Below are 22,489 nucleotides of genomic sequence, written 5' to 3' on the forward strand. Positions count from 1 at the left end.
AAGTTGCCTGATAATTGCTTCCCACGAAAAAGCGCTGTTCTAAAACTTGTGTAAGATCTCTGGGGAGGTTCCCTGCGGCACAAAATGAAACGCAAGATGAGAGCGAACAATCTACAGCGGTCTTAAAAGATTTTTTTTGTTTTTTATATAATGTGGAGGATGGATGTACTGGACATTTCAGCAAGGGACGTGTTCATGTTTATAAAAGGATTTGTAGGAATTAATGGGGTTTTCTGCTTTAGCTATTAATATCCAATCCCTTCTTGGTAATTTAAAGGAAAACTCAGCTGACGCTAATTAAAGTATGCATGTGTGTGTGTGTATATATTTACTGTATATAGCCATACATTGCTTTAATTATTTGGTATATTTACCACATAATTGCAGGCCAATCCCTATAAGGGTCCTCTATTCATTTGGGTCAGTATCAGACCTTACATCAAAATCCCCATCGGGATACTTCCTTAAATTTGAGTCCTTCTTACATTGGGGTCCCAATCAGAGTCCCCCTGAGATCAACTTCCCCATCAGAGTTCCTCTTACATCAGAATCTGCCTTAGCAGTCCCACTAGTCAGTGTCCCTATCAGAGCTCCTCCCCCCCCCCCCGATCTACAGCACATTCCCGGTAGTTTGATTTTCTACTCATGTGATTGGCTCACTGGCACTGATCATGTGCTGATAGCAAGTGGCAACACTGCTACTTATCATGTGATTATAGTGTATAATAACACTGATACTGATCATGTGATCATAGTGTATGACAACACTGGTACTTATCATGTGATCATAGTGTATGATAACACTGGTTGTGATCATGGTGTTTGGCAACACTGGTACTGATCTTGTGGTCATAGTGTTTGGCAACACTGGTACTGATCATGTGGTCATAGCATATGAAAAACTGGTACTGATCATAGAATATGGCATCACTGGTAATGATCATGTGATCATATAATATGGCAACACTGGTACTGATCATGTGATCATAGTGTATGATAAGTTATTATACACTATGAACACATGAGCAGTACCAGTGTTGTCATATGCTTTGATCAGATGATCAGTACCAGCATTATCATATCCTATGACCACATGGTCAGTACCAGTGTTGCCATATTATATGATCACATGATCAGTATCAGAGTTGCCATATGCTATGATCAGTACCAGTTATTATAACACTGGTACTGATCATGTGATCATAGTGAATGATAACACTGGTACTGATCATGTGATCATAGTGAATGATAACACTGGTACTGATCATGTGATCATTCACTATGATCACATGATCAGTACCAGTGTTATCATTCACTATGATCACATGATCAGTACCAGTGTTATCATTCACTATGATCACATGATCAGTACCAGTGTTAACTCTGGTACTGTCATGTGATCATAGTGAATGATAACACTGGTACTGATCATGTGATCATAACATATGACAACACTGGTACTGATCATGTGATCATAGTGAATGATAACACTGGTACTGATCATGTGATCATAGTGAATGATAACTCTGGTACTGTCATGTGATCATAGTGAATGATAACACTGGTACTGATCATGTGATCATAACATATGACAACACTGGTACTGATCATGTGATCATAGTGAATGATAACTCTGGTACTGATCATGTGATCATAGTGAATGATAACACTGGTACTGGTCATGTGATCATAGTGAATGATAACACTGGTACTGATCATGTGATCATAGTGAATGATAACTCTGATACTGATCATGTGATCATAGCATATGACAACACTGGTACTGATCATGTGATCATAGTGAATGATAACTCTGGTACTGATCATGTGATCATAGTGAATGATAACACTGGTACTGATCATGTGATCATAGCATGCATATAACAAGTCTTGTAGAAATAGCTTTTATGTCATTGTGATAATGATGCCATTGGGTCTAAAACAAGGAATGTAATGAAAATTAAAATAAAATGAAAAATTAATAATTAAATGTGTATGTTGATGGGGCGATGGAGGGCAGAGAAAGCAGGGTAGAAATCGGTGGGATTATAGATGGAGAGAGGTTGCGTTGCTCTTCGGAATCTGATTTCCTATGTTTTGGTTCTTACAGGTGGCTGTGAAGGTGATTGATAAGAAGAAAGCCAAGAAGGACACTTATGTGACCAAGAACCTGCGCAGGGAGGGTCAGATCCAGCAGATGATCCGACACCCCAACATCACCCAGCTGCTCGATATCTTGGAGACAGAGAACAGCTACTACCTGGTGATGGAACGCTGCTCAGGAGGGAATCTCATGCACAAAATTTACGAAAGGAAAAGATTGGAGGAAAACGAAGCCCGGAAATACATCCGCCAGCTGATTCAGGCAGTAGAGCACCTGCACCGCGCTGGGGTGGTACACAGGTGAGTACTGGTGTAATTTATCCTGCACTTCTCCATTGTTCTTTCACTGTGTGTAAAACCCCCCAGCCCCCCGTTTTACTTACCTGAGCCCCGTATTTCCCTCGGCGGAGACGTGTTGTTCCTCTCTGCAAGGGTTCCCAGCTCTTGATTGGATAGATCATGGGTGCTCAACCTGTGGCTCTCCAGCTGTTGCAAAACTACAATTCCCATAATGCCTCAGCCTTTGGGAGACATGCTTGTACCTGTCAGCGGCTTGCAATGCCTCATGGGAATTGTAGTTCCGCAACAGCTGGAGAGCCACAGGTTGAGCACCCATGGGATAGATCGATAGCAGCGCAGCCATGGGCTCCCGCTGCTGTCAATCAAACCTGATGACGCGGGTGCTGGGGGGCGAGGCAGAGTCCGGCATTCTGTGTCTATGGAGGACGAATGCTGGGCTCGGGAAACGCGCCCGCAAGGTAACCCCCCGGGAGAGCGCTTCTCCTAGGGGGCTATCTGATGCGAGGAGGAGCCGCTGAAGGACCCCAGAAGAGGAGGATCAGGGCTACTCTGTGCAAAACGAACTGCACAATTTGTTATTTTAAATAAAAAAAACGGAGGCTTGCAATCACTTTAACCACTATCAATTCCTCATTACAGAAAAACTAGAAATAACACGGCATGATTGGAGATCTGTATAACTTGCTGTTCATAAAACCTGCTTTCCAATTCCTTGCCAATCAGGCAGGACTAAGCAGGGAGCCGTGGCTCGTTTTTTTACCCAGCAACAAAACCATTGCAAGCACAAACCTCCTAAGAAAAGGGTAAATGCTATTATTAGACCTTACAAAGAAAACGCACATAAAAATAGATAATGAAAACACATGGCAGATAATTGCTGTGCCTGTTAGAACCCTTTCTGGATATTCGCTCTTTTTTTTTTTCTTCTTGTGTCAGTGCGTTCATTTCCCATCAGAAAAAAAATAATATCTCTTCAATAGGAAGAAGGCCATTTATTTACGACAGCGGCATAAAAAAGAAATAAATGGCACAGGACGCTTTTAGTTGTAAACGGTTTGTAGAATGAATGGGTGACTCACACCTATTGTTAGCAGGAAGATCACAAGTTTGTGTGAAGATTCCATTATTCATAAATCTCTGCCGGATTATGGATTTCAGCGGGATGAAAGGCAGGCGCTCTAAACGCAGCGCGGGAGAAGTCACGACAAGACGAGGACATACCTGGCTCCCTTGTGAAGACGATGGAGTTATTAATAGAAGAGGAGAGGAGAGGCTGAAATAATATCGTTTTGGATGCGATGTGTTAGAGTCGCTCTGAGCGCACCTCTAGTTCGGAGGAAAATCGGCGGAGATGAAAGGAAAGGTCGCACACCTCAATTTGCAGCAAAGCTCAGATGAGCGCTATTTTTATCAGCCGTGTAATTGCTGTCAGTGCTGCTCCATTGAAATAACACTCTATAAACAGCTCGGGATTCTATAGTGAGGCATAAATATCCACTCTGCTTTGTTTTGTTTCCGCTTTGTGACTATTCTCCATTATTAAGTGTAACTCCCACCGGTTTGTCAACCATACCCCTGGTGCCCGACTGGCAGCTCAACTGCCACTTGCAGCCTTTCCATGCCCCAGTATTCAGAGTAGAAACATTGATTTGCTAATAGGCTGCTAATTGTGATCTCTGGCAGTCGCGCGTTACACATCCCCAGTCTCCAACTGTTTTCTGCAGCAGCCTTCCAGTTTCTGATAACACTTATAGCATGTATGCATTCTCTGACCATTTTCTGTACCATGTCTGCAGTCTCTGACCATCTCCTCTACTATGTCTCCTATCTCTGACCATCTCCTCTACTATGTCTCCTATCTCTGACCATCTCCTCTACTATGTCTCCTATCTCTGACCATCTCCTCTACTATGTCTCCTATCTCTGACCATCTCCCCTACTATGTCTCCTATCTCTGACCATCTCTTCCAATATGTCTGCAGTCTCTGACCATCTCCTCTACTATGTCTCCTATCTCTGACCATTTCCTGTAGTGTGTCTGCAGTCTCTGACCATCTCCTCTACTATGTCTCCTATCTCTGACCATCTCCTCTACTATGTCTCCTATCTCTGACCATCTCCTCTACTATGTCTCCTATCTCTGACCATCTCCTCTACTATGTCTCCTATCTCTGACCATCTCCTCTACTATGTCTCCTATCTCTGACCATTTCCTGTAGTGTGTCTGCAGTCTCTGACCATCTCCTCTACTATGTCTCCTATCTCTGATCATCTCTTCCAGTATGGCTGCAGTCTCTGACCATCTCCTCTACTATGTCTCCCATCTCTGATCATCTCTTCCAGTATGTCTGCAGTCTCTGACCATCTCCTCTACTATGTCTCCTATCTCTGACCATATCCTCCTACTATGTCTCCTATCTCTGATCATCTCTTCCAGTATGTCTGCAGTCTCTGACCATCTCCTCTACTATGTCTCCCATCTCTGATCATCTCTTTCAGTATGTCTGCAGTCTCTTACGATCTCCTATAGTGTGCCTACAGTCTCTGACCATCTCCTCTACTACATTTCCTATCTCTTACCATCTCCTCTACTATGTCTCCCATCTCTGACCATCTCTTCCAGCATGTTTGCATTCTCTTACTATCTCCTATAGTGTGCCTACAGTCTCCGACCATCTCCTCTACTACATTTCCTATCTCTGACCATCTCCTCTACTATGTTTCCTATCTCTGACCATCTCCTCTACTATGTTTCCTATCTCTGACCATCTCCTCTACTATGTCTCCCATCGCTGATCATCTCTTCCTGTATGTCTGCATTCTCTGACCATCTCCTCTACTATGTTTCCTATCTCTGACCACCTCCTCTAGTGTTTCTCTTGCCTCTGACAATCTTTTCCAGTATGCCTGCAGTCTCTGACCATCTCCTCTGGTATGTCTGCTGTCTCTGACCATCTGCTCTACCATGTCTTCCATCTATGACCATTTCCTTTGGTATGTCTGCAGTCTCGAACCATCTTTTCCAGTATGTCTGCAGTATCTGACCATCTCCTCTACTATGTTTCTTATCTTTGACCATCTCCTATACTTTGTCTCCCATTTCTGACCATCTCCTCCAGTATGTCTGCAGTCTCTGACCATCTCCTTTACTATGTTTCCCATCTCTGACCATCTCCTCTACTATGTCTCTCATCTGTGACCATCTCCTCTGGTATGTCTGCAGTCTCTGACCATCTCCTTTACTATGTCTCCCATCACTGACCATCTCCTCTACTATGTCTCTCATCCGTGACCATCTCCTCTGGTATGTCTGCAGTTTCTGACTATCTCTTCTAGTATGTCTGCAGTCTCTGACCACCTCCTCTAATGTGTCTGCAGTCTCCTCTGCTATTTTTTCTGTCTGTGACCATCTCCTTCGGTATGTCTGTAGTCTCTGGCCATCTCCTCTACTATGTGTCGCATCTCTGACCATCTCCTCTGGTATGCCTGTAGTCTCTGTTCACTTCCTCTACTGTGTCTGCTGTCTCTGACAATCTCCTCTGCTATGTTTTCTGTCTGTTGCCATCTCCTCCGGTATGTCTGCAGTCTCTGACCATCTCCTCTAGTGTGTCTGCAGTCTCTGACCATCTCCTTTGCTATTTTTTCTTTCTGTGACCATCTCCTCCGGTATGTCTGCAGTTCCTGACCATCTCCTCTGCTATGTGTCTCCTCTCTGACCATCAGCTCTGGTATACCTGTGGTCTCTGACCATCTCCTCTACTATGTCTGCCATCTGGAACCAACTTCTTGGTATGTCTGAAGTCTTTGGCCATCTCCTCTTGTATGTCTGCAGTCTCTGATCATTTCCTTTAGTATGCCTGCAGTCTCTGACCATCTGCTGTATTATATATGCAGCCTCTGACAGTCCTCTGTACCATTGCATATATTGTATTATTATTTGTGGTCCTTAACTGTGTTCAGGGGCTTCAGTTGAGACCCCCTACACCTCATGCATTGATAACCATCAAACTATACTGTATATGTGGAAAGGAAACCTTATTGCAGATCCTTATCTGTTTCTGTTCTGTGTAGTGAGATAGGCTCTACCATTGCAGGTCATAGGATCTTCTTAAATCGGGATGTTTTGCCATTACCGCTAATGATATGATCCATACCAGTGTTTTATTAAGGTGCACTGGGGTTGATTTATTAAAGCAGTACAAGCAGTTCACTAAGCACAGTGACTGGTGATAAATAAGAGGATCCGGGGTTCACTTTGAATACCAAATCCTGTGTGAGGGAAGCGGTACAAGCAGTTCACTTTGCAAAGTGAATGTTAGTACATAAGGTAATCCTGAGTTCACTCTGAATACCAAATGATATGTAAAAAAACAGGACTTTTGCTAGCGTTATTGATGGATGATTTAAGTGAACAAAGCTTTATATTTACTAAAGTGTTTCTTAATACATTGAAGCTCACAGGTCCTTAGATGTGGTGGTTGTATTAGTTTTCATTTTCAGGATTTGTTTCCTTTATTCTCACCTCGTGATCCTGCCAGTAACACACTTCCTGTCCTAGGGTGACAACGTTTACTCATCGCACTGTATCAATGGAGGTGCTGTGTTGTCCCCCTAGGACAGGACAACAGAGCAACCCTTCCTCTTCTCCATAACATGGGAAGTTCTGCAGTCCACAGAGAGAACTGATAACATTGCAGCAGAGGCAGAAAGCTCAAGAATTTATGAGCTCATTTGATTTCTGGCAGGATCAACGGGTATTTCTTTGCACTTATTAAAGGGGTGGTTCACCCTAAAAACTACTTTTTTTTTAATTACACTGGCCCCCCACATTACAATACGATTAAGGCTATTATTATTTTTTTGATGCTGTACATACCTTAGTACAGCATATTCACCCGTTGCTTCGGGGTTGTGAGTCCCGCGGGAGTGGGCGTTCCTCACATGTCTGTGATTGACATTTTGACCAAAAACGAGCTCCCCCCCGTCGCGTAAGCTGCGTCACGGTTGGCGAAAGGAGCCGAACAGCGAGTCGGCGCTATACTGCGCATGCGCATCGCCGTTCGGCTCCTTTCGCCAATCGTGACGCGGCTTACGCGACGGGGGGAGCTTGTTTTTGGTCAAAATGTCAATCACAGACATGTGAGGAACGCCCACTCCCGCGGGACTCGCAACCCCGAAGCAACGGGTGAATAGCTGTACGAAGGTATGTACAGCATCAAAAAATAATAATAGCCTTAATCGTATTGTAATGTGGGGGGCCAGTGTAATAAAAAAAAAGTAGTTTTTAGGGTGAACCACCCCTTTAAACAGATGTAACTAAATGCTTTCAATTATATATTTAAAGTGGATGTAAACCCGAAATTTTTTGTTAATTTTTTTGATGTCACAATGTAGAGTAAAAGCTTTCCTATCATCTGTGCCCAGTCTTGCCACACAGAGTTAGTCCAGCTCTGAGCAATCCTCTTTTATAGCCAGATTCAGGTACGTTTCAGTAGATACGCCGTCGTAACTCTGAATCTACGCCGGCGATAATTTAAGCGTATTCTGGAAACCAAATACGCTTAAATTAGGCTAAGATACGAGCGGCGTAAGTCTCCTACGCCGTCGTATCTTAGGGTGCAATTTTCCCGCTGGCCGCTAGGTGGAGCTTCCGTTGAGTTCGGTGTAGAAAATGTGAATGACTAGATACGCCGATTCACGAACGTACGTGCGCCCGGCGCATTTTTTTTACGTCTTTATGTATGGCTTTTTCCGGCGTAAAGTTATTCCAACAAATAGCTGGCCTAGTCAATGTTAAGTATGGCCGTCGTTCCCGCGTCGAAATTTGAAATTTTTTACGTCGTTTGCGTAAGTCGTCCGTGAATGGGGCTGGACGTAATTTACGTTCACGTCGAAACCAATACGTCCTTGTGGCGTACTTTGGAGCAATGCACACTGGGATATGTACACGGACGGCGCATGTGCCATTCGTAAAAAACGTCAATCGCGTCGGGTCACCAATCATTTCCATAAAACACGCCCCCCCATCCTCATTTGAATTAGGCGCGCTTACGCCGGCCCTATTTACGCTACGCCGCCGTAAGTTAGAAGGCAAGTGCTTTGTGAATACAGTACTTGCCTCTCTGACTTAAGGCGGCGTAGCGTAAATACGACACGCTACGCCGCCTTAAAGATACGCGCCCCTACCTGAATCTGGCTATTATTGTTCAGTGAGATAAAACGGACTTACCGAGAAAAAACCTCAGTCCGTTCCGCCCCCTTGCTGTGAGTGACAGGTTATTTACATATCTCATGCACTAGCTTGGAGACAGGCATTATTTTTTAATTTCCACCCCTTTTCTGAAGTCATGTGGTTACTTTTCTGGATTTTCACTGGATGTTAGTGATCATAGCAGAATTTTTTTTTTAAAATCTTTTTATTTATATCAGAACAGAGCAGAAACCCACAGGGGCCGCAACAATACAAGATAGAAAATAATGCACAGAAATCATAGCAGAATTTAGTGTAAGAAATACACAGGAAAAAATGCATGTTGACAAGGGGAGTGTAGAGGAGGGCGGGGAGTCTACTGACATCACAACTCCACCCACCGAGCTCCAGACAACAGACCCACCCACAGAATCTTCAGTTTTTCAGTTCTTATAACAGACAGAGGGGAGACATTTGACAGGTAAGGATACACGGAGGAGGCATCTACCGTATTTATCGCGGTATAACGGGCTCCCGCGTATACCGCGCACCCCTAAAGTGACCTCCAATCCTGTGGAAAAAAAGTTATTTTTGTACTTACAGTTTTGGTGTCTTGCGCGGGTCCCTCGTCGGGTCCGGCGTCCTTCTGCGGCTTCGGGTGTCCTTCTGCGGCTTCGGTGTCCTTCTGCGGCGGGTCCGGTGTCCTCTTCGGCGGGTCCGGTGTCCTCTTCGGCGGGTCCAGTGTCCTCTTCGGCGGGTCCGGTGTCTTCTTCGGCAGGTCCGGCGTCCTTCTGCAGCGTCCTCGCGGCGTCCTCCCGCGCCAAGTTTTGAATACTGCGCCAGCATATACCGAGCGCAGTACACTCGGGCAGGCTCAGCAACTGTCGCGCTCACGTCCTGTACGTCCAGGACGTGACCGCGGAAGAAGCCGAGACTGGCCGACTATACCCGAGTGTACTGCGCTCGGTATATGTCGGCGCAGTATTCAAAACTCGGCGCAGGAAAGCGGGTATCGGCGTATATTGCGCACCCACGATTTTGCCCTGTGTGCGCGATATACGCCGATAAATACGGTATATCCTTATAGATCAGCACCATGGTAGTAGTTTAGAAAGGATGAGAGGGGATTTACATCCACTTTAACAGACAAAAAGGAGCCAAAAAAGAGAAGTCCATATTTAGAATCAATCCCAATATATATCCAATATCCCTTTAGGTGTACGTCTCTTTTTTATTGTTTCTCACCAAAGAGGAAAATACCAACGCAGCAAATGTAATAACATTTCCAAGGATGCAGTATTCCTTAGAACAGTGATGGCGAACCTTTTTGAGCCCGAGTGCCCAAACCGCGACAAAACCAACTTATTTCTTTCAAAGTGCCAACACAGAATTAAACCTGCCAGCGTCTCTGTACAGAGGATGGGACTGATCATCCCTCTTAATTCACCCCAAAAGGACCAAAAATTTACGTTTCAGCCAAATTTGTTCAGAATGTAGGTTTCAGAATTACATTCGGTTACTGCACAATGAAAACATACTGCACACTGAAAAATGACTGCACACTGAAAACATACTGCATAATGAAAACATACTGCACACTGAAAACTGACTGCATAATAAAACATACTGCACACTGAAAACTGACTGCATAATAAAACATACTGCACACTGAAAACTGACTGCACACTGAAAACTGACTGCACACTGAAAACTGACTGCATAATAAAACATACTGCACACTGAAAACTGACTGCACACTGAAAACTGACTGCATAATAAAACATACTGCACACTGAAAAATGACTGCACACTGAAAAATGACTGCATACTGAAAACTGACTGCATAATAAAACATACTGCACACTGAAAAATGACTGCACACTGAAAAATGACTGCACACTGAAAACTGACTGCACACTGAAAACTGACTGCATAATAAAACATACTGCACACTGAAAAATGACTGCACACTGAAAAATTACTGCACACTGAAAAATTACTGCACACTGAAAACTGACTGCATAATAAAACATACTGCACACTGAAAACTGACTGCACACTGAAAACTGACTGCACACTGAAAACTGACTGCACACTGAAAACTGACTGCACACTGAAAACTGACTGCACACTGAAAACTGACTGCACACTGAAAACTGACTGCATAATAAAACATACTGCACACTGAAAACTGACTGCACACTGAAAACTGACTGCACACTGAAAACTGACTGCACACTGAAAACTGACTGCACACTGAAAACTGACTGCATAATAAAACATACTGCACACTGAAAAATGACTGCACACTGAAAAATGACTGCACACTGAAAAATGACTGCATACTGAAAACTGACTGCACACTGAAAAATGACTGCACACTGAAAACTGACTGCATAATAAAACATACTGCACACTGAAAACTGACTGCATAATAAAACATACTGCACACTGAAAACTGACTGCACACTGAAAACTGACTGCATAATAAAACATACTGCACACTGAAAAATGACTGCACACTGAAAAATGACTGCATACTGAAAACTGACTGCATAATAAAACATACTGCACACTGAAAAATGACTGCACACTGAAAAATTACTGCACACTGAAAACTGACTGCATAATAAAACATACTGCACACTGAAAAATTACTGCACACTGAAAAATAGCTGCATAATGAAAAGTTACTGAACAATGATTACCTGTAATTCAGTCCCCTTCTGCAAACCACTCAGTCCTGTCGAGGAAGGTCTCTCTGCTGGTGCTGCTGACCGGAGAAGGGGGGGCCATCACAGAAAGCCTGCTCTGTGATGGCTCTTGTCAGAGTCACAGCAGCTCTGGTCCTGACAGAGGAGAAGCAGGCTCTCTACAACACGGCAAATGCAGGGAACAGAGCCGAGCAGAGCACACTCCCGCCCACCTCAATACAGCACAGCCACGCTTTCATCTCTGCCTGCATCTTCTTGTCAAATGTGGCGGGCTGCAGGAGGAGGGCGGGTAACAGCAATACTGATTGGCTGGTGGGTGAAGCAAATATTAGAAGCGCAGATCTGATTATTTCGGCAGCTAGCCGCTGATTGGTGGGTGCAGTGTGGATTGGATTAGCGTGCGTACGTCACCCCCCCCCGTCGCTTATTCTTTGTCACTCCCACTCAGGTACGTCACCGCTAGCCAATAGATAGAACTATGGGGGATGTAGTTTGCAGTGCGGTGTGGACAATTAGATTTTCCACTGTATGCTTTCATTTCATGGCGTGCCCACCGAAACAGCTTGCCGTGCCGGGAGCGGCACGCGTGCCACGCGTTCGCCATCACTGGAAGGCATGTGCCTTGTAATGTAACCTCATATTCTGTGCAGGTTTATTGGAAAAAAGGATGAGGGGGAAGGGCTAGGAAATCCTATCTTTAAACTGTATACCTTTGCCATGGTTGCAGAGAAGACACACTTGGAATTCTGTTGGCAGTTACAGAAAAGTATGGCTGAATGCACGCTGCAATGGAAAGTTAAACATTAAATGAAATCCTTATCCTTTCTGCACTATTTAGTAAGTCACTGACTCCAGGCAAGAAGAATCAGAACTCCTGACTTGCGTGCTTATTGCGGATGAGCGATTTATTAAAGTGGAAGTAAACTGTATCTGAGCACCACAAACGGAAAACGTTGTTTAAAGGAGAAGTACAGGCAAAGCTTGTTTGGTTGTACCTCTCCTGTGGATCATATGAATGCAGTTCCTGTTGCATGCCTGTGACCCGTTTTCAGCAGACAGCGGGCTGAAGTCTGCTGTCTGCTGATGTCACAAAGCTGGTCCAGGCTCGGGCAAGATGGCGAAAATGAAGTCGGGATCCGCCCACATGCCTGGACCGGTACCTGGCTCAGCCCCTGAGCAAGCCACTGAGAGCCTGAGCTGACCGTTCCCACCCCCTCCGCAGCCCAGCGCTCCAGTGAGGGAGCAGAGTAGAGAGCGGTGACTAACAGTCACCATCTCTCTGTTTAGGGAGCTGTGGGAACCGAGTGATCAGCAGTGTTGGATCGCTCGGTTCTCAGTGTTAGAGCCAGGGGGGGCCAGATGCAGCATCCACCTAGGTAATTCATTTAATTCATTTTTGACATACAAAGCAAACTTCCCATCCATTTTCCATACTTTATTTTGTTAAGGAATTACTTTCAAAAACACCCCTCCTTGCATTTCTAGCCGCAACCATCTTGAGCAAGGGCAGATGATTCGTGTAGCATTTACTTCCTGGATTCCATCTACCCTTGGCACAGGCAGGCAGAAGGGTGTGCTTAGCTGGGAAAGCCCATCCACCACTCCTCTAGATCAGTGGTCTCAAAACTGCGGTCCGGGGTCCAGATGTAGCCCTTTGCTTGCTTTTATCTGGCCCTTGGGGCACTATTATATCCGCTGATACCAACAATGAGGTATAATTCCCCCCACTGACACCAATGAATGCGTCATATTTCCACTGATACCAACAACGGGGCCCAAAGACATCAATGATGGGGCACAATTCCTCTCAATGACACCAACGATGGGGCCCAAAGACATCAATGATGGGGCACAATTCCTCTCAATGACATAAACCAGTGGTCTCCAAACTGTGGCCCGAGGGCCGGATATGGCCTTTTGCTTGCCTTTATCCGGCCCTTGGGGCACTATTCTTCCCACTGAGTTGAGACACTATTCTGCCAACTTACACCAACAATGGGGCACCGTTTCTCCTACTGACTCCAAACATGGGACACTATTCCTCCTAATGATACCAATGATGGGGTACTATTCCTTCTCCTAATGCCAAATGGGGCAATGTTAAATCACTGATGCCAGGAAAATCTCCACTCCGTCTGGTCACAATCCGGCCCCCTAAACAGATTGGGGTAGATGCGGATAGAATGGTCTATCTGTCCGCCCGGCGTAACGTATCTCAGATACGTTACGCCGCCGTAATTTAGGGCGCAAGTTCTGTATTCAGAAACAATTTGCGCCCTTAGTTACGGCGGCGCAACGTATCTGTGTCGGCGTAAGCCCGCCTAATTCAAATGTGGATGATGTGGGCGTGTTTTATGTATATTAACTGCGACCCCGCGTATTTGACGTTTTTTTACGAACGGCGCATGCTCGAAATTCCGCCGCAAATCGTCATTGCTTTCGACGTGAATGTAAATTACGTCCAGCCCTATTCGCAAACGATTTACGCAAACGACCTAAAATTTTCAAAACTCGACACGGGAACAACGGCCATACTTAACATAGGATACGCCTCATATAGCAGGGGTAACTATACGGCGAAAAAAGCCTAACGTAAACGACGTAAAAAAATGCGCCGGCCGGACCTACGTTTCTGAATCGGCGTATCTAGCTCATTTGCATATTCCTCGCGTAAATCTATGGAAGAGGCCAGCGTAAATATGCAGCCTAAGATACGACGGTGTAAAACACTTACGCCGGTCGGATCTTAGGGATATCTATGCGTAACTGATTCTATGAATCAGGCGCATAGATACTACCGGCCGGACTCAGAGATCTGGAGATACGCCGTCATATCTTCTCTCTGAATCTACCCCATTGGACGTAGCACCGGCCTTCCTTGTACTTTGCACTGCCTTAGTAAATAAGTCTGATAGTTCAGGCCTGGCATTAGGAAGCTGAAGAAGTGACTGGAGTCTCCTTGTTTCATCAGCAGACGCTTCTCTTAAATAAAAAATAAAACAATTCTGGTTAAGTGTTGGAACATGGTGTCCCCGAATCCATGAAATCATCTTCTGATCCTGACAAGTACGCGACCAGCGGCAGCCTGGAAGCAGTGTTTTGATTTGATAAGAGCCGACAAATGCATCCTTTTCTGTGCGATTACCTTCAGCGAGTCAGGGAGTCGAGCTGTTCCAGGGAAGAACATAGACGGGTTCTGCACACTTATGTCTTTTATTATGGCACTGTGTTGGTGAGACGTAAACTGGCAGTCTGTAAGGCCAAAAACACAAGGAAAAAAGTCGCCGACCCTTTATATGCATTACGCTGTACTGAATCTCATGGTGAGAAATCATGCCGCAGCTGCCGATGTGTGGGGGGTGCTTTTAAAGCCGTATGACAAATACCACTTTAATACCGGTAGCGATCGTATGATAATCTGATCGTTAGTACACAGCTTTTAAAGGGGTTGTAAAATTACAATTTTTTTTCCTAAATAGCTTCCTTTACCTTAGTGCAGTCCTCCTTCACTTACCTCATCCTTCCATTTTGCTTTAAAATGTCCTTATTTCTTCTGAGAAACCCTCACTTCCTGTTCTTCTGTCTGTAACTCCACACAGTAATGCAAGGCTTTCTCCCTGGTGTGGAGTGTTGTGCTCGCCCCCTCCCTTGGACTACGGGAGAGTCAGGACGCTTTCTACGTTGCAGATAGAGAAAGGAGCTGTGTGTTAGTGGGCTTCCTGACTCTCCTGTAGTCCAAGGGAGGGGGCGAGCACGACACTCCACACCAGGGAGAAAGCCTTGCATTACTGTGTGGAGTTACAGACAGAAGAACAGGAAGTGAGGATTTCTCAGATGAAATAAGGACGTATCGCCCTCCGTCTGATTTTTGCCGATCGGATGTCAGCGGACATGGTCACCACTGACATCCGATGTTCCATAGACAAGAAGGGAGCGTGCGTTCAGGTCCACCGAATAAACTGACAGGCGGACCTGAGCGGTCGGCTCGTGTGAAAGGGACCTTAGAGTTAAAGCGGAGGTTCACCCTCAAACATAACTTTATATTAATCATATCCGAATGCAGAATAAAGGATTGTAGCGTTGTCATTTTTTTGTCAATCTGTACCCTTACCTGTATTCTGCTTGACTTCCGGGTCTTCTTCCCTGCGGGGAGTGGGCGTGTCGCTCCTTTTCACCGACGACTCTATGCGTAATGTGAGCTGTGCGCAAGGTCTCCTGTGAGTGACGTATCCACACTCACAGGAGACCATCCGACCGTAATAGTTAGGCGCGTATTCTCGCGCTAGCTCGAGTGTCACAGCATAGCCGCCGACTGTATCACTTGGCCCTGCCCCCGGCGCGCCGCGTCATCAGATGTGATTGACAGCAGCGCCAGCCAATGGCTGCGCTGCTATCAATTCGGTCCAGCCTAGCCAATCAATGGCCAGGCTGGGAACCGAAGAGGATCACGGGGACGCGTGCAGGACTTTCGAGGGGCGACGTTAGTAAAACGGGGGTTCAGGGGGGGGGCCGTTACTGGGAAATCAGTTATTTTTGGAGGTTTTGAACTTATTTTGCAGCACCCTTTATGGCCAATAATTCCTCTCATTAACCATTTAATTCTTCTCTTAGCTTAATAATGACTTGTAATCTTTGTTATATTAACTTGTTTGGGATCAACGCTTCTCACCCTCATTAATTGTTGTCTTTCCCGCAGAGATTTGAAGATTGAGAACCTGTTACTTGATGAGAACAACGACATCAAGCTCATCGGTATGTAAATTCCTTAATGAGCTTCCCATTAGCATTGTATTCCTCAGTTTACTCTCAGTATGACTAAGCCAAGACCACATGAGGCTTCAATAGGACTTCCGTTGTGTCCTACTTTCCATCTCCTTCCTCAGTGCCAAATATCTCTGCTGACTCTGCAGTCTTGCAATTGTTTTGGTGGGGAAAAAAACATTGAAATAAGTTGAATGTACATTACTTGGAAGTAGAGGGGCCAAATGATATTGCAGTGTTCTGATGGTATTGGTTGAAACATCCACCAATTTATTGCATTCTTTGGGGATTCCTTCGTAATATTTTAGTGGACTGATTCTTAAAAGTGGCCCTGTACTCAAATGTTATCAGAAAGCTTTTTTACCACTTCTACTGGGGTGGAAAATAAGGAATGAAAGGGGGTCAAATTCCATTCCTGGAAAAATTGCTGCCCAAGCTAGCCATATTCTGCTCTTCACTTAGCCATCTACCCTTATGCCCGTACACACGATCGGAATTTCCGATGGAAAAAGTCAGATGGGAGCTTTTCATCGGATATTCCGACCGTGTGTATCGGACTTTTTCTGTCGGAATTTCCGACGCACTTAGAGAGCAGGTTCTCTATTTTTCCGTCGGAAATTCTGACGGAGGTTTTCCCGTTGAAAAGTCCATCCGTGTGTACGCGGCATAAGGCTTTTTCAACCAGAGTTCAGTGGAACCCTAGGGATCCTTTCCTAGGTGTTTCTTGAGCATTGAGCATATTCTGCCTGTCAAATGAGTAACCACTGATGATCTTTTGTAGCTATGGGGTTGGGAGGGATTCTTCCCAACGACCGCAAATGTAAGGGGCATTCTAAACAGTGACCATCACTCCAAAGTACTGTTAGTTGTAGATATAGTAATTACTAGAAAGAATTTCCTTAGGCCCCACACACATGACCGAGTTTCTCGGCAGAATTCAGCCAGAAACTCGATCGGAGCTGGATTCTGCCGAGAAACTCGGTCGTGTGTACACTTTTCAGCGAGGAAGCCGACAAGGAACTTGTCGGGCCGAATAGAGAACATGTTCTCTATTTCCTCGTTGTTCAATGAGGAAATTCAGCCCGCCGAGATATCGGCGGCTTCCACACTGAACTCGACGAGGAACTCGATGTGTTTGGCACGTCGAGTTCCTCGGACGTGTGTACGGGGCCTTAGACTGGAATGTTTTTTTGGAGGTTCTTCCATGTTAAAAAGTTTGGGAAAGGATGGTCTAGGCAGTTGGACATGTGATCTCTGTTGTAGAGTGGGATCATGGTTCTGATTGGACAATCATTCCCTTTAGCAAAAAAAAATAGGCCCAAAGGCATATGCGTTTGGTCATGAGGCCATCACTGAAGGGAGCCTGGAGCAGCATTTTTCCAGGCAATTGCCTTCTTTTACTCTTTATAACATCAGGCCTAAAATTAGACATTATAAGGTGACTGCAATTATCTTCATTAGCCAGAATACCCTCCTCTGTGCCCCTCTTTAGTTTCACGTTGTTACCAGAGGACTGACTTAAGGACTAAGTCCCACCAATTACCCCTATCTATCCAAAAATAGTCCAAAATAACTGACTGGTTTGATTGAAATCCATATAAATGTGTTAAATTGTTTGAAGAATTGTAAAATGAGGGTCTTTGTTTGCAGATTTTGGCCTGAGCAACTGTGCCGGAATCTTGGGCTACACGGACCCGTTCAGCACACAGTGTGGCAGCCCAGCCTACGCAGCTCCGGAACTCCTTGCAAGGAAAAAATATGGCCCCAAAGTGGACGTCTGGTCTATGTAAGTATTTTTTCTCCATTTTACTGGAACATATTCTGACGTGTTTACAATAATAAAGGGTCCGTGCACCTAAAGTAAACATTTTGGGTAGTTATTAGCAAGCTGAGGGATTTCTTGGGAACCCAACTCCACCCATTTACATTAGCCAATAAAAGGTAAAGTTTGAAATAATGAGAATGTGACAAGAAGATGAAGAGAAGAGAGAGAGACTTTACTATATGTTTGAGGATGAACGATAGGACGATAAGACCATTGAATGTAGGGAATATGAAGCCAATGGGTGATTTAGCCCACCTGGCTATTCCCATAATGATATCACTGGAATTGTAGCTACCGTATTTATCGGCGTATAACACGCACAGGCGTATAACACGCACCCTAACTTTAAGAGGGACGTTTCAGGAAAAAAACTTTCCACAGCCCCCTGCGTATAACACGCAGGCAGAGTTTACCCTCTATTTTCAGGGTAAAAAAGTGAGTGTTCTATGCCAATAAATACAGTAATTAAATTATAGTAAATAATGCTCTATCATCTATACCAGGGGTCTCCAAACTTTTCAAACCAGTTTATTGTTCTTCAGCCTTTAGGAGGGCCAGATTGTGGCCAGCGGGGGCAGAAAAAGCCCCGGGCCCAGCATTGGTGAGAGTAAAAATGGGCTCGTAGTTTGCGATCAGTAGGATAAGGAGTAGTGCCCCTATTAGTATGAGTAATTGTATCTCATCATTGGTGTCAGTGGGAAGAATAATGCCTCAAATCAGTGGGAGGAAAAAAAAACTGAGTGCCGGATAAAGTCTAGCAAAGGGCCGCATCTGGCCCTCGGGCCGCAGTTTGGAGACCCCTGATCTATACATAATACACAGGAACTTGCACAAGGCTTTGCATCTGGTTGGACAGTCTAGTGTAACAACTTCCAAAGTTTAGTATAATACCTTTTTCAATTGCAATTGATAAGTAAGACAGGGGGGAACTATGAGCATTTTTATACAGAGTTGTGTGACTGTAATGCCGCGTACACACGATCGGAAATTCCAACAAGAAAAACTTGGATTTTTTCTGATGGAATGTTGGCTCAAACATGCGTTGCATACACACAGTCACACAAATCTTGTCGGAAATTCCGATCGTCAAGAACGCGGTGAAGTGCAACGCGTACGACGATCCGAGATCAATGAAGTTCAATAGGCAGTTCGGCTCTTCCGCTTGATTCTGAGCATGCGTGTTTTTTTGCGCGTCGAAATTGCATACAGATGAGCAGATTTTCCGACGGAAACCTTTTCCGTTGGAAGAATAGAGAACCTGCTCTCAATCTTTTGTTGGTGGAAATTCCGACAGAAAAAGTCAAATGGAGCATACACGCGGTCGGAATTTCTGACAAAAAGCTCACATCGGACTTTTCTTGTCGGAATTTCCGACCGTGTGTACGCGGCATAATAAGTGCTTCAACACATGGTTACTTGAAATCACAAGGTAGCTCTATGTTTTTGGTCATTCCAGGCATATAGAGCAATGGCGATAGTTGCACCCTTGACATAAGCACAACCCGGCTTCCAGGATTTTCTCAGGCCAGTCCTGGCTATGGGAAAAGATAAGGAAAGATACCTTATATCATAGTAGAGGTTTGGACACCTTGCTTATATGGTCATTCCTATGAGGCCCAGACAGACAAAGTGAGACTGGAATGTTGATAAATGGCCTTCAGCCAGAGCTGTTGACCTTTGCATGCGCAGATGTCCTTCACCAAAAGCTTACACTCTATTATGACATGCAAAGCAGGAGCTTCTAATGAGAAAGTCACCCTTGCAATTTCCCAAATGAATAAACAAGCAGGGCCTCTGGGGTTTGCTTAAGCAAATGGTGCCGAGTTGTACGCTAATGGAAAGCTACCGTCAGGCTTTAACAATTAGACCACCAACTCATTAAAGGTACATGACAATCCTTCTGATGAAAGATCTTGACAATTGTAAAAATCAGGCGCATGTGCATAATCGTGCATAGGAAGGAGATAGGGGAATGTTTAACAGATATCATTAGTAATAGCCATTCAAATAAGAATTGCCTGTGAATAAACCAGCCAGGCCAATTGTCCCTTGAGATGGACATTTCTCCCGTGGTCTGATGTCTTTAGAAATATGAATGTACCTCAAACCAACTATGAATGAGGGGACTCGATCTGTGATGTCTGTTGGCAAAAAATAAGTGGTTGAAAGCTAATGCATCCTTGTCATTGGCACTAGGCAATACATGTGCCATAGGCACAACATACGTAATTTACTGACCATTCACTGAAATAGTCTTAAAACCCAACCAATGCTTCGGATTTAATCAGCTAAATGGATTTCAGGTGTATCAAAGCAAGTGGTGTGCAAAGCAAGCAGCCACATCTTTAGTGTTAAAGCCTGTCCCCTGCCAGCATGCTATAGATAAGGACCCTTGCCTTCTTTGTGGAAGCAGTGGTGTCTCTACAGAGGTCTGACAACCCTATTTATGCTGAAACAGGGCCAAAGCTCTCTAGTCAGCAGGGAGCATGACTAGGGAGCTTTAGCTCTGACTCAGCAGGGGTGTGTTAGACCTCTGCAGAGAGACCATTGCTTCTACCCAGAGAGTAATGGTCCCATTGGTTTTAATCCTGAACAACATATGTAAATTACTAACCATTCACTGAAATAGTCTTAAAGCCCAACTAATGCTTCAGATGTAATAAGCGGAATGAATTTCAGGTGTATCAAAGCAAGTGGTGTGCAAAGCAAGCAGCCACATCCTTAGTGTCCCCTGCCAGCATGCTATAGATAAGGAGCCGTGCCTTCTTTGTTGGAAGCAGTGGTGTCTCTAGAGGTCTGACAACCCTCCCACTCTATCTATGCTGAATCGGAGGGCCAAAGCTCTCCAGTCAGCAGGCTTTGCTGACTAGAGAGCTTTAGCTCTGGCTCAGCAGGGGTGTATCAGACCTCTTCAGAGAGACCATTGCTTCTACACAGAGATTAATGGTCCCATTGGGTTTTAATCCTGAATTTACTTACTGACGCTATATGGAATTTACTATATTTGATATAAAATGAAATATGTAAAGAAGAACTTCAGCCAGGAGATATAGTCCTCCTCTCTCTCTCCTCTTTCATGCCCCCATCTTTGGATATCCTGTGCATGCATAGATGTGCCATAGATCTCTGCCAGGTCTTCGGAAACCTGGCAATGGTGTGTGCGTCACACCTGTGCACGTGCGGGTGTACTCCCACACATGCACATGCATGACTCTGGTTTCTGGTGTTGGACCTTGTACAGCCCTGCAGCTTGTGTGCACATGTGGGGGAACCACATCCAACTGTTTAAGAGGGCGGAGGGAAGGTACAAGGACAGAAAATGATGGGCCAGATTCACAAAAGGGATACGACGGCGTATCTGCTGATACGCCGTCGTATCCCTGTTTCTATCTATGCGACTGATTCATAGAATCAGTTACGCATAGATATCCCTAAGATCCGACAAGTGTAATAGTTTTACACTGTCGGATCTTAGGATGCAGTACCGCGGCCGCCGCTGGGGGGAGTTCGCGTCGTAAACCAGCGTCGGGTATGCAAATTAGGAGTTACGGCAGATCCACGCCGGTGTTTCGCGTTCGCTACGTCGCCGCTAGTATAGTTTCCCGTCGCTAAGTTACACTTTTTTTTTGGTGCCTTAACTTTAGTCATTGCTGTCTAAAGTATGGCCGTCGTTCCCGCGTCGAAATTCAAAAATCAACGTCGTTTGCGTAAGCCGTCCGAGAATACGGAAGTACGCTACGCCCGTCGCCGTTCAAAAAAATGACGGCGCGCAAAGCACGGCGGGAGTTAGGAAACGGAGCATGCGCAGTAGGTCTGGCGCTGGAGAGCGCCTAATTTAAATGGCACACGCCCATTTGAATTGGCCCGCCTTGCGCCGGAGGCCGCGGGCGTAGGTTTTCATCGCAAGTGCTTGGTGAATCAGGCACTTGCGATAAAACATTGCGGCGGTGTAACTTATCTAGGATAAGTTACGCCGCCGGGATTCTTCGTGAATCTGGCCCTATGTTTTTATGTGATAAGGTTTGTTTTAAAGTGGAACTAAACCTGTCATTTTAACAGTTTCCCAAAACAGTTCCATTCAAGGCATGCATGTTAAGACATCAAATGGCTGGTGTCATAAGACAGTGATCGCATGTGCAGCACCATAGCAACTGCAGATGAAACAGAGGATAAGATGGCAGCTTCCTTGGCTGTAAAGAATAGAGGGGTTTAGTTCCACTTTAAGACAACTCCAGAATTAAAGTTTGCTTGTCTTGTGAGTTGTGTAGACATCTGTAGAAGCTCCAAATCCACCTCCTTTATCGTTGTTATATTACTGCCATTTAACATTGGTTGATATAACTATTTAAATAATGAAGCGTCTAGTAGCTGTTAATGGTGGTCTCCCAGGAGCATGGCGCAGGCTGGCAGGTTACTATGGTAACCGCATGGAGGAAAGCAGAACATCTGAAACTCTCACTTTCCACTGCATGTGTTGAGGAGATGTGAAAACAGTTGGCACCAAGTGGGAATTGCTAGATAAAATACTAAAAACATTTCACTGCCTATGAAATCAAACACTTTCCTTTTTGCACCTTCATGCTAAAACATTGTATT

At 44.9% G+C, this 22,489-nt stretch overlaps 1 protein-coding gene across 1 annotated transcript in view; it reads left to right on the forward strand.

The window, feature by feature from the left end:
* The window catches only part of HUNK (hormonally up-regulated Neu-associated kinase), a 91,863-nt gene that overhangs the window by 38,337 nt on the left and 31,037 nt on the right, over positions 1-22,489 (forward strand). Inside the window, exons 3-5 of the mRNA XM_040338869.1 lie at positions 2,111-2,403; positions 16,004-16,059; positions 17,719-17,854. Of these exons, the coding sequence (XP_040194803.1) occupies positions 2,111-2,403; positions 16,004-16,059; positions 17,719-17,854 (485 nt within the window). The remainder of the gene's footprint in view (positions 1-2,110; positions 2,404-16,003; positions 16,060-17,718; positions 17,855-22,489) is intronic.

The sequence above is a fragment of the Rana temporaria genome, chromosome 2 (genome assembly GCF_905171775.1).
Source record: "Rana temporaria chromosome 2, aRanTem1.1, whole genome shotgun sequence".
Taxonomy (NCBI): Eukaryota; Metazoa; Chordata; class Amphibia; order Anura; family Ranidae; genus Rana; species Rana temporaria.